Here is a 22,098-nt window from a genome sequence, read left to right as displayed (position 1 = left end):
TGTTACAAACAGAGTGGTCTATTTCACGGGTTTATTTCTGTTAATGTTGATGATTATGGCTTACAGCCAATGAAAACCCCAAAGTCATTATCTCAGTAAATTACAATACTTTATAACACCAGCTTGAAAAATGATTTTAAAATCCGAAATGTTGATCTACTGAAATGTACAGTTAGGTCCATATATATTTGGACAGAGACAACATTTTTCAAATTTTGGTTATAGACATTACCACAATGAATTTTAAACAAAACAATTCAGATGCAGTTGAAGTTCAGACTTTTAGCTTTCATTTGAGGGTATCCACATTAAAATTGGATGAAGGGTTTAGGAGTTTCAGCTCCTTAACATGTGCCACCCTGTTTTTAAAGGGACCAAAAGTAATTGGACAATTGACTCCAAGGCTATTTCATGGACAGGTGTGGGCAATCCCTTCGTTATGTCATTCTCAATTAAGCAGATAAAAGGCCTGGAGTTGATTTGAGGTGTGGTGCTTGCATTTGGAAGGTTTTGCTGTGAAGTAAACATGCGGTCAAAGAAGCTCTTCATACAGGTGAAACAAGCAATCCTTACGCTGCGAAAACAGAAAAAAACCATCTGAGAAATTGCTGCAATATTAGGAGTGGCAATATCTACAGTTTGGTACATCCTGAGAAAGAAAGAAAGCACTGGTGAACTCATCAATGCAAAAAGACCTGGGAGCCCACGGAAGACAACAGTGGTGGATGATCACAGAATAATCTCCATGGTGAAGAGAAACCCCTTCACAACAGCCAACTAAGTGACCAACACTCTCCAGGAGGTCGGCGTATCAATATCCAAATCTACCATAAAGAGAAGACTGCATGAAAGTAAATACAGAGGGTTCACTGCACGGTGCAGCCACTCATAAGCATCAAGAATAAAAAGGCTAGACTGGACTTTGCTAAAAAAACATCTAAAAAAGCCAGCACAGTTCTGGAAGAGCATTCTTTGGACAGATGAAACCAAGATCAACCTTTACCAGAATGATGGAAAGAGAAAAGTATGGTGAAGGCGTGGCACAGCTCATGATCCAAAGCATACCACACCATCTGTAAAACACGGCGGAGGCAGTGTGATGGCGCGGGCATGCATGGCTGCCAGTGGCACTGGGTCACTAGTGTTTATTGATGATGTGACACAGGACAGAAGCAGCCGAATGAATTCTGAGGTATTCAGAGCCGCCATACTGTGTGCTCAGATCCAGCCAAATGCAGCCAAACTGATTGGTTGTCGTTTCATACTACAGATGGACAATAAAGCAAAGAAGTGGAATATTCTTGAATGGCCAAGTCAGTCACCTGATCTCAACCCAATTGAGCATGCATTTAACTTGTTAAAGACTAAACTTCAGACAGAAATGCCCACAAACAAACAGCAAATGAAAACCACTGCAGTGAAGGCCTGGCAGAGCATCAAAAAGGAGGAGACACAGCGTCTGGTGATGTCCATGAGTTCAAGACTTCAGGCAGTCATTGCCAACAAAGGGTTTTCAACCAAGTACTAGAAATGAACATTTTATTTAAAATTATTGAATCTGTCCAATTACTTTTGGTCCCTTTAAAAACAGGGTTGCACATGTTAAGGAGCTGAAACTCCTAAACCCTTCATCCAATTTGAATGTGGATACCCTCAAATGAAAGCTGAAAGTCTGAACTTCAACTGCATCTGAATTGTTTTGTTTAAAATTCATTGTGGTAATGTCTATAACCAAAATTAGAAAAGTGTTGTCTCTGTCCAAATATATATGGACCTAACTGTATGTTCAGTAAATGCCCTCAGTACTTAGTCAGGGCTCCTTTTGCATCAATTACTGCATCAATGCGGCGTGGCATGGAGGCGATCACCCTGTGGCACTGCTGAGGGGTTATGGAAGCCCAGGTTGCTTTGATAGCAGCCTTCAGCTCATCTGCATTGTTGGGTCTGGTGTCTCATCTTCCTCTTGACAATCCCCATAGATTCTCTAAGGGGTTAAGGTGAGACGAGTTTGCTGTCAATCAAGCACAGTGACACTGCTGTATGTAAACCAGGTATTGGTACTTTTGGCAGTGTGGACAGGGGCCAAGTCCAGCTGGAGAATGAAATTTCCATCTATAAAAAGCTTGTCGGCAAAGGGAAGCATGAAGTGCTCTAAAATTTCCTGGTAGACGGCTGCGCTGAATTTGGGCTTGATAAAACACAGTGGACCTACACCAGCAGATGACATGGCTCCCCAAACCATCACTGATTGTGGAAACTTCACACTAGACCTTGGAAATCAAGGTCCCAGAGTCTGGAGAAAGAGTGGAAAGGCCACAATCCAAGCTGCTATATATGTACGTATGTGTTGTGAATTCTGTGGCAGAGCTCCCTCCTGTGGTCACAAGTGGTACTTCGGCTGATTCTCTCTGTGAGCTTCTGTTGGTGGAGGGAAGTGGTACTGCGGCTTCTGAGTTTCCTCCCTCAGGTGATCTGGTGAGGTCGTTAGGTGCTTCTCTACTTAACTCCACCTAATGCTTTGATCCTGGCTTCCTGTCAATGTTCCAGTGTTGGACTTGCTTTTCCCTGGATCATTCCTGTGGCCTGCTGCTCTGCATAGCTAAGTTCTTCTTTGCTATTTGTTTGCTATTTTTTCTGTCCAGCTTGTCTAATTTGTTGCTGGAAGCTCTGGGACGCAAAGGGTGTACCTCCGTGCCGTTAGTTCGGTACGGAGGGTCTTTTTGCCCCCTTTGCGTGGTTTTCTTTAGGGTTTTGTGTAGACCGCAAAGTTACCTTTTCTATCCTCGATCTGTTAAGAAAGTCGAGCCTCACTTTGCTGAATCTATTTCATCTCTACGTTTGTCTTTTCATCTTGACTCACAGTCATTATATGTGGGGGGCTGCCTTTTCCTTTGGGGTATTTCTCTGAGGCAAGGTAGGCTTATTTTCTATCTTCAGGCTAGTTAGTTTCTCAGGCTGTGCCGAGTTGCCTAGGCAGAGTTAGGCGCAATCCACGGCTGCCTCTAGTGTTGTTTGGAGAGGATTAGGGATTGCGGTCTGCAGAGTTCCCACGTCTCAGAGCTCGTTCTATGATTTTGGGTTATTGTCAGATCACTGTATGTGCTCTGACCGCTATGTCCATTGTAGTACTGAATTGCCTTTCATAACAGTACAGGAAGCCCAAAAGTACTAATGATTCTCAATAGAGGGAAAAAAGAAGTTCTGAGACCATTTTTTTTTCTTTGCACTGTGTTTTGCCTTTTTTTCCCCTAGACATTTGGGTGGTTCAGTACACAGGTGTAGCGATGGACATTAGAAGTCTGTCTTCATTTGTGGATCAGCTCTCGGCAAGAGTACAAAAGATTCAAGACACTATTGATCAGAAAGCTATGTTGGAACCAAGAATTCCTATTCCTGATTTGTTTTTTGGAGATAGAACTAAGTTTCTGAGTTTCAAAAATAATTGTAAATTATTTCTGGCCTTGAAACCTCGCTCCTCTGGTGATCCAGTTCAACAGGTTTTGATTGTTATTTCTTTTTTGCGCGGCGACCCTCAGGACTGGGCATTTTCTCTTGCGCCAGGAGATCCTGCATTGAGTAATATCGATGCGTTTTTCCTGGCGCTCGGATTGCTGTACGATGAACCTAATTCAGTGGATCAGGCAGAGAAAAATTTGCTGGCTCTTTGTCAGGGTCAGGATGAGATAGAGGTACCGTATATACTCGAGTATAAGCCGACCCCCCTAATTTTGCCACAAAAAACTGGGAAAACTTATTGACTCGAGTATAAGCCTAGGGTAGAAAATGCAGCAGCTACCGGTGAATTTCAAAAATAAAAATAGATGCTCCATACCGTTCATTATTGCCCCATAGATGCTCCATATACAACTGTGCTATATAGAATGCTCTGCACCGTTGATTATGGCCCCATAGATGCTCCTTATAATGCTGTGCCATATATAATGCTCTGCACCTTTGATTATGGCCCCTTAAATGCTCCTTATAATGTTGTGCCATATATGCTCTGCACCTTTGATTATGGCCCCATAGGTGCTCCTTATAATGTTGTGCCATATATGCTCTGCACCTTTGATTATGGCCCCATAAATGCTCCTTAGAATGCTGTGCCCCATATATGCTCTGCACCTTTATGGCCCCATAGGTGCTCCTTATAATGCTGTGCCATATATGCTCTGCACCTTTGATTATGGCCCCATAGGTGCTCCTTAGAATGCTGCCCCATATATGCTCTGCACCTTTCATTATGGCCCCATAGGTGCTCCTTATAATGCTGTGCCCCATATATGCTCTGCACCTTTCATTATGGCCCCATAGGTGCTCCTTAGAATGCTGCTGGTGCTGCCATAAAAAAAAAAAAAATCACATACTCACCTCTCTTCTCAGGACGCCGGCGCTTTCAATAATTACCTGCTCCTCGTGCGGCTCCGTCTCCAGCACTGACGCTCAGCAGAGGGCGCGCACTGACTACGTCACAGCGCCCTCTAACTTGAGCGTCACTGCTAGAGGACGCTGCAGACGGAGCCGCACCGGAGCGAGGAGCAGGTAATTATAGCGCTGCGCTCCCCTTACCTGCTCCTGGTGCGGTCCCTGCAGTCCCTGGCTTCTCCGGCGCTGCAGCTTCTTCCTGTAATTGAGCGGTCACATGGCACCCATCATTTACAGCAATGAATATGTGGCTCCTCCCCTATGGGGGTGGAGCCGCCTATTCATTTCTGTAATGAGCGGTGCCATGTGACCGCTCAGTACAGGAAGAATCTGCAGCGCCGGAGAAGCCAGGGACTGCAGGGACCGTGCCGCAGCAGGTAAGTATGATTACACGGCCCCCGCTCTCCCTCCCCTGCTGACACCCGGGTATATGACTCGAGTATAAGCCGAGGGGGGGACTTTCAGCCCAAAAAAATGGGCTGAAAATCTCGGCTTATACTCGAGTATATACGGTATATTGTCAGAAATTTAGAAAGTGGTCCGTGCTCACTCAATGGAATGAATCTGCGCTGGCAGCTATGTTCAGAAAGGGTCTCTCTGAAGCCCTTAAGGATGTCATGGTGGGATTTCCTATGCCTGCTGGTTTGAATGAGTCTATGTCTTTGGCCATTCAGATCGGTCGACGCTTGCGTGAGCGTAAATCTGTGCACCATTTGGCGGTATTACCTGAGCTTAAACCTGAGCCTATGCAGTGCGATAGGACTTTGACCAGAGTTAAACGGCAAGAACACAGACGTCTGAATGGGCTGTGTTTCTACTGTGGTGATTCCACTCATGCTATCTCTGATTGTCCTAAGCGCACTAAGCGGTTCGCTAGGTCTGCCACCATTGGTACGGTACAGTCAAAATTTCTTCTGTCCGTTACCTTGATCTGCTCTTTGTCATCGTATTCTGTCATGGCATTTGTGGATTCAGGCGCTGCCCTGAATTTGATGGACTTGGAGTATGCTAAGCGTTGTGGGTTTCTCTTAGAGCCCTTGCAGTGTCCTATTCCATTGAGAGGAATTGATGCCACGCCTTTGGCCAAGAATAAGCCTCAATACTGGACCCAGCTGACCATGTGCATGGCTCCTGCACATCAGGAGGTTATTCGCTTTCTGGTGTTGCATAATCTGCATGATGTGGTCGTGTTGGGGTTGCCATGGCTACAAGCCCATAATCCAGTATTAGATTGGAAATCCATGTCGGTGTCCAGCTGGGGTTGTCAGGGGGTACATGGTGATGTCCCATTTCTGTCTATTTCGTCATCCACCCCTTCTGAGGTCCCAGAGTTCTTGTCTGATTACCGGGATGTATTTGATGAGCCCAAGTCCGATGCCCTACCTCCGCATAGGGATTGTGATTGTGCTATCAATTTGATTCCTGGTAGTAAATTCCCAAAAGGTCGACTGTTTAATTTATCCGTGCCTGAGCACGCCGCTATGCGCAGTTATGTGAAGGAATCCCTGGAGAAGGGGCATATTCGCCCGTCATCGTCACCATTAGGAGCAGGGTTCTTTTTTGTAGCCAACAAGGATGGTTCGCTGAGACTTTGTATAGATTACCGCCTTCTAAATAAGATCACGGTTAAATTTCAGTACCCCTTGCCATTGTTATCTGATTTGTTTGCTCGGATTAAGGGGGCTAGTTGGTTCACCAAGATAGATCTTCGTGGTGCGTATAATCTGGTGCGAATCAGGTGAGGAGATGAATGGAAAACTGCATTTAATACGCCCGAGGGTCATTTTGAGTATCTAGTGATGCCATTCGGACTTGCCAATGCTCCATCAGTGTTTCAGTCCTTTATGCATGACATCTTCCGAGAGTACCTGGATAAATTCCTGATTGTGTACTTGGATGACATTTTGATCTTCTCGGATGATTGGGAGTCTCATGTGAAGCAGGTCAGAACAGTTTTTCAGGTCCTGCGTGCTAATTCTTTGTTTGGGATCAAAGTGTCTCTTTGGTGTGCAGAAGGTTTCATTTTTGGGGTTCATCTTTTCCCCTTCTACTATCGAGATGGATACTGTTAAGGTCCAAGCCATCCATGATTGGACTCAGCCGACATCTCTGAAAAGTTTGCAAAAGTTCCTGGGCTTTGCTAATTTTTATCGTCGCTTCATCTGCAATTTTTCTAGTATTGCCAAACCATTGACCGATTTGACCAAGAAGGGTGCTGATTTGGTCAATTGGTCTTCTGCTGCTGTGGAAGCTTTTCAAGACTTGAAGCGTCGTTTTTCTTCTGCCCCTGTGTTGTGTCAACCAGATGTTTCTCTTCCGTTCCAGGTCGAGGTTGATGCTTCTGAGATTGGAGCAGGGGCTGTTTTGTCGCAGAGAGGTTCTGATTGCTCAGTGATGAAACCATGCGCTTTTTTTTCCAGGAAGTTTTCGCCTGCTGAGCGAAATTATGATATGGGCAACCGAGAGTTGCTGGCCATGAAGTGGGCATTCGAGGAGTGGCGTCATTGGCTTGAAGGAGCTAAGCATCGCGTGGTGGTATTGACTGATCATAAGAACTTGACTTATCTTGAGTCTGCTAAGCGGTTGAATCCTAGACAGGCTCGTTGGTCGCTGTTTTTTGCCCGTTTTGACTTTGTGATTTCGTACCTTCCGGGCTCTAAAAATGTGAAGGCGGATGCTCTGTCTAGGAGTTTTGTGCCCGACTCTCCGGGTTTGTCTGAGCCGGCGGGTATCCTTAAGGAAGGAGTAATTGTGTCTGCCATCTCCCCTGATTTGCGGCGGGTGCTGCAAAAATTTCAGGCTAATAAACCTGATCGTTGTCCAGCGGAGAGACTGTTTGTCCCTGATAGGTGGACCAATAAAGTTATCTCTGAGGTTCATTGTTCGGTGTTGGCTGGTCATCCTAGAATCTTTGGTACCAGAGAGTTGGTGGCTAGATCCTTTTGGTGGCCATCTCTCTCGTGGGATGTGCGTGTTTTTGTGCAGTCCTGTGGGATTTGTGCTCGGGCTAAGCCCTGCTGTTCTCGTGCCAGTGGGTTGCTTTTGCCCTTGCCGGTCCCGAAGAGGCCTTGGACACATATCTCTATGGATTTTATTTCAGATCTTCCCGTTTCTCAAAAGATGTCAGTCATTTGGGTGGTCTGTGATCGCTTTTCTAAGATGGTCCATCTGGTACCCTTGTCTAAATTGCCTTCCTCCTCTGATTTGGTGCCATTGTTCTTCCAGCATGTGGTTCGTTTGCATGGCATTCCAGAGAATATCGTTTCTGACAGAGGTTCCCAGTTTGTTTCAAGGTATTGGCGAGCCTTTTGTGGTAGGATGGGCATTGACTTGTCTTTTTCCTCGGCTTTCCATCCTCAGACTAATGGCCAGACCGAACGAACCAATCAGACCTTGGAAACATATCTGAGATGCTTTGTTTCTGCCGATCAGGATGACTGGGTGTCCTTTTTGCCTTTGGCTGAGTTCGCCCTTAATAATCGGGCCAGCTCGGCTACCTTGCTTTCGCCATTTTTCTGCAATTCTGGGTTCCATCCTTGTTTCTCTTCAGGACAGGTTGAGTCTTCGGACTGTCCTGGTGTGGATACTGTGGTGGACAGGTTGCAGCAGATTTGGACTCATGTAGTGGACAATTTGACCTTGTCCCAGGAGAAGGCTCAACGTTTCGCTAATCGCAGATGCCGTGTGGGTCCCCGACTTCGTGTTGGGGATCTGGTTTGGTTATCTTTTCGTCATATTCCTATGAAGGTTTCCTCTCCTAAGTTTAAACCTCGTTTCATTGGTCCGTATAGGATTTCTGAGGTTCTTAATCCTGTGTCTTTTCGTCTGACCCTTCCAGATTCTTTTTCCATACATAACGTATTCCATAGGTCATTGTTGCGGAGATACGTGGCACCTATGGTTCCATCTGTTGATCCTCCTGCCCCGGTTTTGGTGGAGGGGGAATTGGAGTATATTGTGGAGAAGATTTTGGATTCTCGTGTTTCTAGACGGAAACTCCAGTATCTGGTTAAATGGAAGGGTTATGCTCAGGAAGATAATTCCTGGGTTTTTGCCTCTGATGTCCATGCTCCCGATCTTGTTCGTGCCTTTCATGTGGCTCATCCTGGTCGGCCTGGGGGCTCTGGTGAGGGTTCGGTGACCCCTCCTCAAGGGGGGGTACTGTTGTGAATTCTGTGGCAGAGCTCCCTCCTGTGGTCACAAGTGGTACTTCGGATGATTCTCTCTGTGAGCTTCTGTTGGTGGAGGGAAGTGGTACTGCGGCTTCTGAGTTTCCTCCCTCAGGTGATCTGGTGAGGTCGTTAGGTGCTTCTCTACTTAACTCCACCTAATGCTTTGATCCTGGCTTCCTGTCAATGTTCCAGTGTTGGACTTGCTTTTCCCTGGATCATTCCTGTGGCCTGCTGCTCTGCATAGCTAAGTTCTTCTTTGCTATTTGTTTGCTATTTTTTCAGTCCAGCTTGTCTAATTTGTTGCTGGAAGCTCTGGGACGCAAAGGGTGTACCTCCGTGCCGTTAGTTCGGTACGGAGGGTCTTTTTGCCCCCTTTGCGTGGTTTTCTTTAGGGTTTTGTGTAGACCGCAAAGTTACCTTTTCTATCCTCGATCTATTAAGAAAGTCGGGCCTCACTTTGCTGAATGTATTTCATCTCTACGTTTGTCTTTTCATCTTGACTCACAGTCATTATATGTGGGGGGCTGCCTTTTCCTTTGGGGTATTTCTCTGAGGCAAGGTAGGCTTATTTTCTATCTTCAGGCTAGTTAGTTTCTCAGGCTGTGCCGAGTTGCCTAGGCAGAGTTAGGCGCAATCCTAGTGTTGTTTGGAGAGGATTAGGGATTGCGGTCTGCAGAGTTCCCACGTCTCAGAGCTCGTTCTATGATTTTGGGTTATTGTCAGATCACTGTATGTGCTCTGACCGCTATGTCCATTGTAGTACTGAATTGCCTTTCATAACACGTATGCATAGATGTAGATAGATAATAGATATTGGAAATATAGATAATAGACAGACAGATACATAGATAGATACATAGATAGATAGATACATAGATACATAGATAGATAGATAGATAGATAGATAGAAGCAAGCTACAGTTCCCAGTATGATGATTCCATCAGCTCCTCCAGACACAATATGATGACTCCCACAGTCCACTCCTCTTTACAGAATGATGTTCCCACAGCAACCAACACCTTAAGATGGATCCCACAGCCTTTCACACACAGTTTAATGTCTCCACAGGATGATTTTAGCCCAGCCCCCACACAACATGATGTCCCCACAGCCCCTCCACACAGTATGATGTCCCCACAGCTCCTCCACACAGCATTCTATCCCCACAGCCCCTCCACACAGCATTCTGTCCCCACAGCCCCTCCACACAGCATGATGTCCCCACAGCTCCTCCACACAGCATGATGTCCCCACAGCTCCTCCACACAGGATGACGTTCTCACAGCTCCTCCACACAACATTCTGTCCCCACAGCCCCTCCACACAGTATGATGTCTCCACAGCCCCTCCACATAGTATGATGTATCCACAGCTTCTCCACACAGCATGACGTTCCCACAGCTCCTCCACACAGCATTCTGTCCCCACAGCCCCTCCACACAGTATGATGTCTCCACAGCCCCCCCACACAGTGTGATATCCCCACAGCCCCTCCACACAGGATGATGTCCCCACAGCCCCTCCACACAGTATGATGTCTCCACAGCCCCTCCACATAGTATGATGTCTCCACAGCTTCTCCACACAGCATGACGTTCCCACAGCTCCTCCACACAGCATTCTGTCCCCACAGCCCCTCCACACAGTATGATGTCTCCACAGCCCCCCCACACAGCATGATGTCCCCACAGCCCCTCCACGCAGCATGATGTCCCCACAGCTCCTCTACACAGGATGACGTTCCCACAGCCCCTCCACACAGTATGATGTCCCCACAGCAGCTCCACACAGCATGATGTCCCCACAGCCCCTCCACACAGCATGATGTCCCCACAGCCCCTCCACACAGCATGATGTCCCCACAGCTCCTCTACACAGGATGACGTTCCCACAGCCCCTCCACACAGAATGATGTCCCCACAGCCCCTCCACACAGTATGATGTCCCCACAGCCCCTCCACACAGTATCATGTCTTCACAGCCCCTCCAAACAGTATGATGTCCCCACAGCAGCTCCACACAGCATGATGTCCCCACAGCCCCTCCACACAGCATGATGTCCCCACAGCCCCTCCACACAGCATGATGTCCCCACAGCCCCTCCACACAGTGTGATGTCCCCACAGCCCTCTAAACACAGTATGATGCTTCACAGCTCCACATACACAGTATGATAGCCCCACAACTCAAGATTCCCTCACAGAATGAGGACTCACAGCCTCCCATGATTGTCAGACAGCTGTCCACACATTATTATGGACCTCATAGCCCCCACACAAATATGATGGGCCCAACTCCCCCACATGCAGTATGGTGGTCTCCACACACAGTATGAAGGAACCCACAACAGTATGAAGGAACCCACAACTCCCCCACACACAGTGTGAAGGTCCCACAGCCCATAACGTACAATGCCCCTCCCAAAAAAAACCCCCAGATAATATGATGGCCCCACGGCTTCCTCAAACTATCATGGTCCACGCCGCCCTCCATATAAAATATAATGTACCCACAGACCTCCATACAGTATAATGTACCCACAGCCCCCTCCCCACACACACACACACACAGTTTGATGGTCCCCACAGCCCTCCGCACAGTATGATGTTCCCTAAATTAATAAAGATGTAAATAGGGAGTTGGTATACAGAAGTGTATATACAGAAGTATACACTTGTGATATATTTATTTGCCTGTCATAAACCTGCTTTGCTGAGAGCCCAATTATCAGCTTTTAGTAAAGCTATAGTAAGAGTCTGATGTAATAAGCTGCAATTTGCCAGAAATTTAGTACAATACTTAAGCAGAGAAGCAAAATGCAAAGCTCTTGATTTCCCAGAAATTCTCGCTGCTGTGTTTTGTGCCCTGAATAGATGCTGGTTATGTAAAAAACCCAGCTACAAACACTTCTCAGCTGGAAGAAACGGCAGCGACAGCCCCGCGCTCTCCGCCTGATCTTCCAGTGCTCGTCTCTCTATGTTCTGAGGTCTCACATGTGACGGCTCCAGAGCAGACGTCTACGGAGGACGCACCACTTGGTAGCTCGGAGAGCGGCAGCGTTTCCAGAGAGAATACGGGTTTTGTGTGTAAAAAAAAATAATGTAAGAATATGAATTAATCCTATGACTGCGAGAAAGGAAACCAATTACAATTGATCACAAGGGTCGATCAATATTCTCCATTTGGCCCGTGTATTGTCTGGCTGGATGGCATGAACCGTGAGGTCTCGTACACTGTGCGGCTTTACTGCTTCATAGCTAGGAAACAGAAAATAAGTGCACCCGAAATCATGTACAATGAGACATCGGAAAAGGGAAACACTAGGAATGGAGGAAGGTCAGTAGGGATTAGCCAGACGTCTACCTCCTGGCTAACTGGCCAATATCATACCAGGGCATTGCCATCACTTCCATTGAGGGTCCTGTGCAAGGACATAAGGAATTTGCAGAAAAATGGAAATTTGCTGAAAAATATAAATTAGGCTAAGTGCAGACGGTGTCTGTGGCTACTGATGGGTGCGTGTACATAGGACGAATATGCCTTACACTGGATGGATGCCTAGACTTATATAGTGGAAGGTTTTCTGTAATAGAAACCATAATGGACTGTCTTTTCCCATACAGGTAGATATGGTATATGCAGATGCACACAGGCGACATGGACCAGACAGGACAGACTTTTGGCCTCCAATGTAAATTATATATGGGGAGTTTTACCCAAGTGCACGAGTGTCCTACACAAGACTAGAAAATGTGAGAAAAACAATCAAGTGGCACTCACCTTCCATAAATTCTTTGTTTTATTTTTGTAGCATTAATACATGAGCAGGAGGAAGCGGGGAGCGTTATGGATGACAGCGGTTTCGCATATCACAAAACATCTATGGGTCCCAACACGTGTGGCACTCATCATCTATTTTATGGATGGTGAGTGCCACTTTTATTTTCTTACATTTTCCAGTCTAGAGCAGCATACATCACAGCGGTCGCAGGGAGTGTCCTATGTCTGACAATTAGGTGTCCTGGTAGTGTCAAATTTGCTCGAATTTCAATCCACACACCCAGGTATTTAATAAAGCCAATAAGATGATCATGTATAGGAGCTTCTACTATATAATTGTCTAAGGTTCACTTCCGTTTGTCCTTCTGTCTTTCTGTCTGTCTGTCACGGATATTCATTGGTCGCGGCCTCTGTATGTCAAGGAAATCCAAGTCGCTGATTGGTCGCAGCAAAACAGCCACGACCAATCAGCGACGGGCACAGTCCGGAAGAAAATGGCTGCTCCTTACTCCCCACAGTCAGTGCCCGGCGCCTGCATAGTCCCCTCCGGCCACAGCTAACACAGGGTTAATGCCGGCGGTAACGGACCGCGTTATGCCGCGGGTAACGCACTCCGTTACCGCCGCTACTAACCCTGTGTGTCCCCAACCTTTTACTATTGATGCTGCCTATGCGGCATCAATAGTAAAAAAATGTAATGTTAAAAATAATAGAAAAACAAAAAACCTGCTATACTCACCCTCCGTTGTCCGCTGAGCCGCGCGCGGCCTCCACCATCTTCCGTTCCCATAGATGCATTGTGAAATTACCCAGAATACTTAGCGGTCTCGCGAGACCGCTAAGTCATCTTGGTAATTTTGCAATGCATCATGAGAACGGAAGATGGCGGCAGCCGTGCACGTATCGCAGGAGCTTCAGTGGATCTCGCCGGAGGGTGAGTATATAACTATTTTTTATTTTCATATTTTTTTAACAGGGATATGGTGCCCACACTGCTGTATACTACGTGGGCTGTATTATATACTCCATGGGCTGTGCTATATACTGCATGGACTACGTCGCTGTGCAATATACTACGCAGCTGGGCAATATACTACGTGACTGGGCAATATACTACGTAGCTGGGCAATATACTACGTGACTGGGCAATATACTACGTGACTGGGGAATATACTACGTGGCTGGGCAATATACTACGTGGCTGGACAATATACTACGTGGCTGGGCAATATACTACGTGGCTGGGCAATATACTACGTGGCTGGGCAATATACTACGTGGCTGGGCAATATACTACGTGGCTGGGCCAGATACTACGTGGCTGGGCCAGATACTACGTGGCTGGGCAATATACTACGTGGCTGGGAAATATACTACGTGGCTGGGAAATATACTACGTGGCTGGGCAATATACTACGTGGCTGGGCAATATACTACGTGGCTGGGCAATATACTACCTGGCTGGGCAATATACTACGTGGCTGGGCAATATACTACGTGGCTGGGCAATATACTACGTGGCTGGGCAATATACTACGTGGCTGGGCAATATACTACGTGGCTGGGCAATATACTACGTCGCTGTGCGATATACTACGTAGTAGCTGGGCAATATACTACGTGGCTCTGTGCTGTATACTACGTCGCTGGGCAATATAGTATGTGACTGGGCAATATACTACGTGGCTGGGCAATATACTACGTGGCTGGGCAATATACTACGTGACTGGGCAATATACTACGTGGCTGGGCAATATACTACATGGCTGGGCAATATACTACGTGGCTGGGCAATATACTACGCGGCTGGGCAATATAGTACGTGACTGGGCAATATACTACGTGACTGGGCAATATACTACGTGGCTCTGTGCTGTATACTACGTTGCTGGGCAATATACTACGTAGCTGGGCAATATACTACGTTACTGGGCAATATACTACATTACTGGGCAATATACTACGTGGCTGGGCAATATACAGTTAGGGCCAGAAATATTTGGACAGTGACACAATTTTCGCGAGTTGGGCTCTGCATGCCACCACATTGGATTTGAAATGAAATCTCTACAACAGAATTCAAGTGCAGATTGTAACGTTTAATTTGAAGGGTTGAACAAAAATATCTGATAGAAAATGTAGGAATTGTACACATTTCTTTACAAACACTCCACATTTTAGGAGGTCAAAAGTAATTGGACAAATAAACATAACCCAAACAAAATATTTTTATTTTCAATATTTTGTTGCAAATCCTTTGGAGGCAATCACTGCCTTAAGTCTGGAACCCATGGACATCACCAAACGCTGGGTTTCCTCCTTCTTAATGCCTTGCCAGGCCTTTACAGCCGCAGCCTTCAGGTCTTGCTTGTTTGTGGGTCTTTCCGTCTTAAGTCTGGATTTGAGCAAGTGAAATGCATGCTCAATTGGGTTTAGATCTGGAGATTGACTTGGCCATTGCAGAATGTTCCACTTTTTGGCACTCATGAACTCCTGGGTAGCTTTGGCTGTATGCTTGGGGTCATTGTCCATCTGTACTATGAAGCGCCGTCCAATCAACTTTGCAGCATTTGGCTGAATCTGGGCTGAAAGTATATCCCGGTACACTTCAGAATTCATCCGGCTACTCTTGTCTGCTCTTATGTCATCAATAAACACAAGTGACCCAGTGCCATTGAAAGCCATGAATGCCCATGCCATCACGTTGCCTCCACCATGTTTTACAGAGGATGTGGTGTGCCTTGGATCATGTGCCGTTCCCTTTCTTCTTCAAACTTTTTTCTTCCCATCATTCTGGTACAGGTTGATCTTTGTCTCATCTGTCCATAGAATACTTTTCCAGAACTGAGCTGGCTTCTTGAGGTGTTTTTCTGCAAATTTAACTCTGGCCTGTCTATTTTTGGTATTGATGAATGGTTTGCATCTAGATGTGAACCCTTTGTATTTACTGTCATGGAGTCTTCTCTTTACTGTTGACTTAGAGACAGATACACCTACTTCACTGAGAGTGTTCTGGACTTCAGTTGATGTTGTGAACGGGTTCTTCTTCACCAAATTAAGTATGCGGCGATCATCCACCACTGTTGTCATCCGTGGACACCCAGGCCTTTTTGAGTTCCCAAGCTCACCAGTCAATTCCTTTTTTCTCAGAATGTACCCAACTGTTGATTTTGCTACTCCAAGCATGTCTGCTATCGCTCTGATGGATTTTTTCTTTTTTTTCAGCCTCAGGATGTTCTGCTTCACCTCAATTGAGAGTTCCTTTGACCGCATGTTGTCTGCTCACAGCAACAGCTTCCAAATGCAAAACCACACACCTGGAATCCACCCCTGACCTTTTAACTACTTCATTGATTACAGGTTAACGAGGGAGACGCCTTCAGAGTTAATTGCAGCCCTTAGAGTCCATTGTCCAATTACTTTTGGTCCCTTGAAAAAGAGGACGCTATGCATTACAGAGCTATGATTCCTAAACCCTTTGTCCGATTTGGATGTGGAAACTATCATATTGCAGCTGGGAGTGTGCACTTTCAGCCCATATTATATATATAATTGTATTTCTGAACATGTTTTTGTAAACAGCTAAAATAACAAAACTTGTGTCACTGTCCAAATATTTCTGGCCCTAACTGTACTACGTGGACATGCATATTCTGGGATACCGATGCGTTAGAATCGGGTCACCATCTAGTAGTGAAGAAGCATGCATTCAGGAGTCACTTTGGGTTTTTGAAGTCCATTATGAAAAGTATTGTATCAGAAATGTGACTATGACCAGAATATGAAAATAAGAACCCTATAGACTGCAGACATTAATCAAAAGGTTCAGTTCCCAACTGATCCCCATCAGAGGGACATCCACCATCAGCCTTTATACCTAGCGCCTAATATTGTGTGGGTTCACTTGGTAACACCAAGACCGCTTTGACCCATCAAGGCACGGTTTCCACAAGGAGACCTGTGGAATCAAGCATCAATGTCCTGTAGGTTGTGACGTGCAGCCTCCATAGATCTGTCCTCATTTTTAGGCACATCCCACAGAAGCTCTATTGGATTGAGATCTGTGGAACTGGAGACCAAGTCATCACTTGGCAGTCTACATGATGGAAAAATCAAATGTGACTCATCAGACCAGGCTGCCGTCTATCATTGCTCTGTGATCCAGTTCTGACATCCACATACCCATTGCAGGCTCTTTTAGTGTAGAGAGGGGTCAGCATTTTTTTCTACAGTATCTGTTCTGTGGGATCAGACAGATGGACTAGTCGACACCTGATGTCCCTCTTTGGACCACTTTGGGCACGCAGAAACCCCTACATACTGGTCGGCTAAATGGAGCTGTCCTGAACATGACAGGCAGCAGTTTTATACTTTATTATTATTTCAGAAAGTGCACAATATTTGATATCCCACAATGTATTGAACACTGGTGTCAGATTAACAAAATGTAAGTCTTACCTCGTAGGTTATCTTCAGACTTGATTGCAGCAATATTGGTGTAAATTTTGGGTGAACTTCTGCAGTGAGCCAGAGACGGAAAGTAGATTTCGGTTGCAGAGTGTTTAGCTCCTATAAAATGACAGATAACAGGTCTTCGTGTATGCACAATGTACAATTATATGTGTACTTATGCAAAATTAGTCCAATACACCTATCCTATGGCATATTTTGTCATGAAAAGTCAACTCTTGAAACTAAACAAAAAACTTAATGAAATTAAAATAAATTTAGCCACAACTTAAATTCAATGATGTATATACTGTAATTATAAAGGATGATGAAAAATATACGACTTTCTTCAAACCAACTGACTTAGTCATCAAAGAGTGCAGAGCTCCCTGCCCTTAGTCAAGGAGCGGAGAGCTCCCCTGCCCTTGGTCATCAAAGAGTGCACAGCTCCCCTGCACTTGGCCATCAAAGAGCACAGCTACCCTGCCCTTGGTCATCAAAGAGTGCACAGCTCCCCTGCACTTGGCCATCAAAGAGCACAGCTACCCTGCCCTTGGCCATCAAAGAGCGCACAGCTACCCTGCACTTGGCCATCAAAGAGCACACAGCTACCCTGCACTTGGCCATCAAAGAGCACAGCTACCCTGCCCTTGGCCATCAAAGAGCGCACAGCTACCCTGCACTTGGCCATCAAAGAGCACAGCTACCCTGCCCTTGGCCATCAAAGAGCGCACAGCTACCCTGCACTTGGCCATCAAAGAGCACAGCTACCCTGCCCTAGCCATCAAAGAGCGCACAGCTACCCTGCACTTGGTCATCAAAGAGCACAGCTACCCTGCCCTTGGCCATCAAAGAGCGCACAGCTACCCTGCACTTGGCCATCAAAGAGCACAGCTACCCTGCCCTTGGCCATCAAAGAGCGCACAGCTACCCTGCACTTGGCCATCAAAGAGCACAGCTACCCTGCCCTAGCCATCAAAGAGCGCACAGCTACCCTGCACTTGGCCATCAAAGAGCACAGCTACCCTGCCCTTGGCCATCAAAGAGCGCACAGCTACCCTGCACTTGGCCATCAAAGAGCACAGCTACCCTGCCCTTGGCCATCAAAGAGCGCACAGCTACCCTGCCCTTGGCCATCAAAGAGCGCACAGCTACCCTGCCCTTGGTCATCAAGGAGTGCACAGCTCCCCTGCCCTTGGTCATCAAGGAGTGCACAGCTCCACTGGCCTTGGTCATCAAAAAGATAAACGCTCCCCTGCCCTTGGTCATCAAGGAGCGCACAGCTCTCCTGCCCTTGGTCATCAAGGAGAGCACAGCTCCACTGGCCTTGGTCATCAAGGAGATAAACGCTCCCCTGCCCTTGGTCATCAAGGAGCGCACAGCTCCCATGCCCTTGGTCATCAAGGAGCGTACAGCTCCCCTGCCCTTGGTCATCAAGGAGAGCACAGCTCCACTGGCCTTGGTCATCAAGGAGATAACCGCTCCCCTGCCCTTGGTCATAAAAGAGCGCACAGCTCCCCTGCCCTTGGTCATCAAGGAGATAACCGCTCCCCTGCCCTAGGTCATCAAAGAGCACACAGCTCCCCTGCCCTTGGTCATCAAGGAGCGCACAGCTCTCCTGCCCTTGGTTATCAAGGAGAGCACAGCTCCACTGGCCTTAGGCATCAAGGAGATAACCGCTCCCCTGCCCTTGGTCATCAAGGAGCGTACAGTTCCCCTGCCCTTGGTCATCAAGGAGAGCACAGCTCCACTGGCCTTGGTCATCAAGGAGATAACCGCTCCCCTGCTCTTGGTCATCAAAGAGCGCACAGCTCCCCTGCCCTTGGTCATCAAGGAGCGCATAGCTCCCCTGCTCTTGGTCATCAAGGAGCGTACAGCTCCCCTGCCCTTGTTCAAGGAGCGCACAGCTCCACTGCCCTTGTTCAAGGAGCGCACAGCTCCCCTGCACTTGGTCATCAAGGAGCGCACAGCTCCACTGCCCTTGGTCATCAAGGAGAGCACAGCTCCACTGCCCACTGATTTCCCAGGGTCCTGTGCGCTCATAAAGATGGACAGTTTGGAACAGTGGAATGGTGGCCCCGTTAGCCCAAATTGTACTCTTCCATGCAGTGGGGAACTTTGCCTCTTAGGCATGGGACAAGGGCAGAGACACTGAAGCTAGTCAGATTGAACAATCCAGCCAAAAGCAAGGAGCCTGCTCGCATCCAGTGCTCCTTGCCTAGGTAACTGACCACTCGGAGTCTGCAGGGTAACCAATAACCAATAAATTGCTTGTTTTAAAAGCGCTGTGAAATGTTACCCATTTCTTGAAACAATCCCTTTAAAAGCCAAGCTTTGGTGGAAAAATGTGTTATTCAATAATCTTGCATGTTAAAGAACATTTTTGCAACCTTTCTGTGAAGCTTGTCCCATGACTAGCACCCAGTTGTTTTCATGTTATGCATTTTCATCTCTCAGAGCAATGTCTGCCACGCAGCATTACACAATGTTTTCTTATCATTAACATGGGGTTTTCATGAATGAATAGTACAGGAAAGTGAAAACTAAATATTATCACATGGAGACTTATTTTTGTTGGACTCGCCTTTTCCAAAACCGGCAGCCAAGAGATGACAAGATGCAGATTCTTTAGGCAAAGCCACTCTCCTTCCCGGGCGCACTCCCTCAGGGTCTGTATGGCCAGATCTGCTTGGCCTTGACCCATTGCCACCTGTGAAGAGAATTGAGGGATGTTAGAGAACTTTATAAGGCTAATAAATCTCTAAATTCATAGAATTTACTTATCAAGGTAGTCCCATAAACGATATTTTACCTATCCACATGAGAGCTGATAAATGCATGATCACTTAGGGTGCAGCTGATGAAACCCCCAATAATCCCAAATATGAATGGTGCAGTGCTGCACACGTGTGTCCACCACTCCTAGAAATAATGCCTGGTCGCACATGTGCTCTACCATTCCATTTACATAGGGGTTATAGGACTCCATTTCTGGGGTCTTTCAGCTCCTCAACCATGGTAGATTTACTATTTGTCCATGAATAGGTATATTTCATATACTGTCTATGGGACAAGCACTTTAAAGGGACTCTGTCGGAAGGATTTCACACCCCAAATATTTTACATGCACATATAGCTCTTTGAAAGACAAGTCCGGCAATACCCTTACATGGCCGGTCTGTGAAAAAAAATCAATGTTTGAATTGATATACAAATAAGTCTGAAGAGCTATGGTAGATCTGAAGCATCTGCCACTCCAGCTCTATTCCCCGCCCAGTGCTGCCTCCTCCTGCCTGACTGACAGCCTCTGCGCTGTGTGACTTCAAAGAAAGAAGTAGTCAGTCAAGAAGGAGAAGGGAATAGATGTGGAGTGACAGAAGCTTCAGATCTACCGTAGCACTTTACATATCAATGCACACGAATAGAACTGGAAGAGTTATTTGGCACCGAACAACAGTCTACTATCTTTAATCAATCATTTCCTTACCATGCGAGCTGTGCGATGTAACGGACATGCCGAGGTGCTCTGCTGCGAGTGGATTAAAGTTCACGCATGAAGAAAAAGAAGGAGATCGGCACTCACCGATCTGTTCAAAAATTCAAGTCCTTTATTCCAAAGTTTGGGATGCCGACACGGTGCGCAGGAGATGCGGGGAGAGGAAGAACGGAGGACGACGGCCGTTTCGCGTTTTCTTGATGCGTGAATATCAATGCAAACGCTGATCTCGGAGGAAGGAACTGGTCAGGCAAAAGTATTGATGAACTTGTCTTTGAAAAAGATACACGCGCACATGAATAGTTAAGGGGGAAGTGAAATCCTGCTGGAAAATTCCCTTTAAAGGGGTTTTCCGGTTTCAGTAAAACACTTTATCCTGGCTGCAATTTTGTTTTAAAAACTGCGCCTTACTCACACCCCCTGGGTCCAGCACAGAGTCCCCGGGGGTTGTACCCCCGCTGTTTGTTATTGACTGCACCGCTGGCATCTCGTCAAAAGAGCAGCAGCCAATAACTGAGCTCCATAGACCTGCATGAGCTGAAAACATGAATCGCTAACCTCACTGATTGACTGCAGTGCTGTTGTCCTGACACCAGAGCTGCAGACAATAACAGACACTGGGAACACCGGAGGAGACTCAGCGCTGAACCCACAGAGGGTGAGTAAAGTACACTTAGATTTAAAAAAAACAAAAAAACTGTAGGCATAGGCAGGGGTTTTCCAAAACTAAGAAACCAATGTTCAATCTTGAAAACATATCTTGTATTTTAACATGTAGGAATGTGGGATCTAGAAAATGAGAAGCTTTACATCAGAAGGACAATTTCCATAACGTGTAGAACATATTTATTGCTGAATAAGTAGGAAAATCCTTTCCAAAGTTTGCTGGCCTTCTGAGTCGGCTCCTACTGGGCGGAACTTAGGTACAGAAGTCACTGCGTTGATTGGCTGCTCAGAAAAGGACCTGTGACCTGGGGTGAGGAGCGGCTGCTCTGTGGAGCTGAGGTCTTGGGTATAAATCCCACCAAGGACGATATCTACAATGATGTACTGGACATATTGATCGGGAAGTTAAGAGTTTGGGTCCTAATGTGGAAAGAGATAATGTCTATAAAGTTTTGCAGAATTTAATGGCTCTGTCTAACCAAGTAAAATAAGTGCTCTCCACCATTTACTAGAGATCCCAAATGTTATATTGCTCTTCACTGCTCAACCACATGGAGGAGACCTTGACTGTCACGGTGGTCAGACGTTTTCATTGCAAAGGGCTGACAGTGCAGGACTCCATGTTTTCCATCAGTACTATCGACTGTCCATAACTTAAGAGTGGAGAGGCATAACGCATGCTAGACCAGCGCTGCATTCACCGTCTTCTCACCGTGGTCATGCACGGAAGAGTAACAGTGGCCTAAGAGCCCATCATCCTAGTTATCGCGGAGGTCTCAGTGGTGTGATTAGTGGGGAAATGACTAGCGCTCTTGATCAGGATCACACTCACCTCACGATAGCATTCTCTGCCAACCTCCGCACTGGCGAGCTCCTGCAGCTCCTGGGATGGGTCAGCGCCAGGAGAGATAATGATCAGAATGGGTTCAATGGCCAGAGTGTCCTTACTGAGACGTTTCAGGTTAAGGGGTGCCGGAGATAACTCCTTAAGACCTGTACCAAAATAAGATATGATCATTCACATAGTAGATGTTAGTCATTAATCCTATACTATAGTTCAGTAATATAAAACCAGCAAATCCAACAGAAAATAGATACTCCAGCTCCGA

The 22,098-nt window shown here is 46.5% G+C and overlaps 1 protein-coding gene across 1 annotated transcript in view; it reads right to left on the bottom strand.

Moving 5' to 3' along the window:
• Positions 1-22,098, bottom strand: part of DYNC2H1 (dynein cytoplasmic 2 heavy chain 1) — a 552,714-nt gene that overhangs the window by 206,158 nt on the left and 324,458 nt on the right. Inside the window, exons 76-78 of the mRNA XM_069759211.1 lie at positions 21,822-21,982; positions 19,412-19,537; positions 16,837-16,947 (exon numbers count right to left, since the gene is read on the bottom strand). Of these exons, the coding sequence (XP_069615312.1) occupies positions 16,837-16,947; positions 19,412-19,537; positions 21,822-21,982 (398 nt within the window). The remainder of the gene's footprint in view (positions 1-16,836; positions 16,948-19,411; positions 19,538-21,821; positions 21,983-22,098) is intronic.

The sequence above is a fragment of the Ranitomeya imitator genome, chromosome 3, assembly GCF_032444005.1.
Source record: "Ranitomeya imitator isolate aRanImi1 chromosome 3, aRanImi1.pri, whole genome shotgun sequence".
Classification (NCBI taxonomy): domain Eukaryota; kingdom Metazoa; phylum Chordata; class Amphibia; order Anura; family Dendrobatidae; genus Ranitomeya; species Ranitomeya imitator.
The sequence above is the reverse complement of the archived record's forward strand: the minus strand, read 5'-3'. Positions and strand labels throughout refer to the sequence as shown.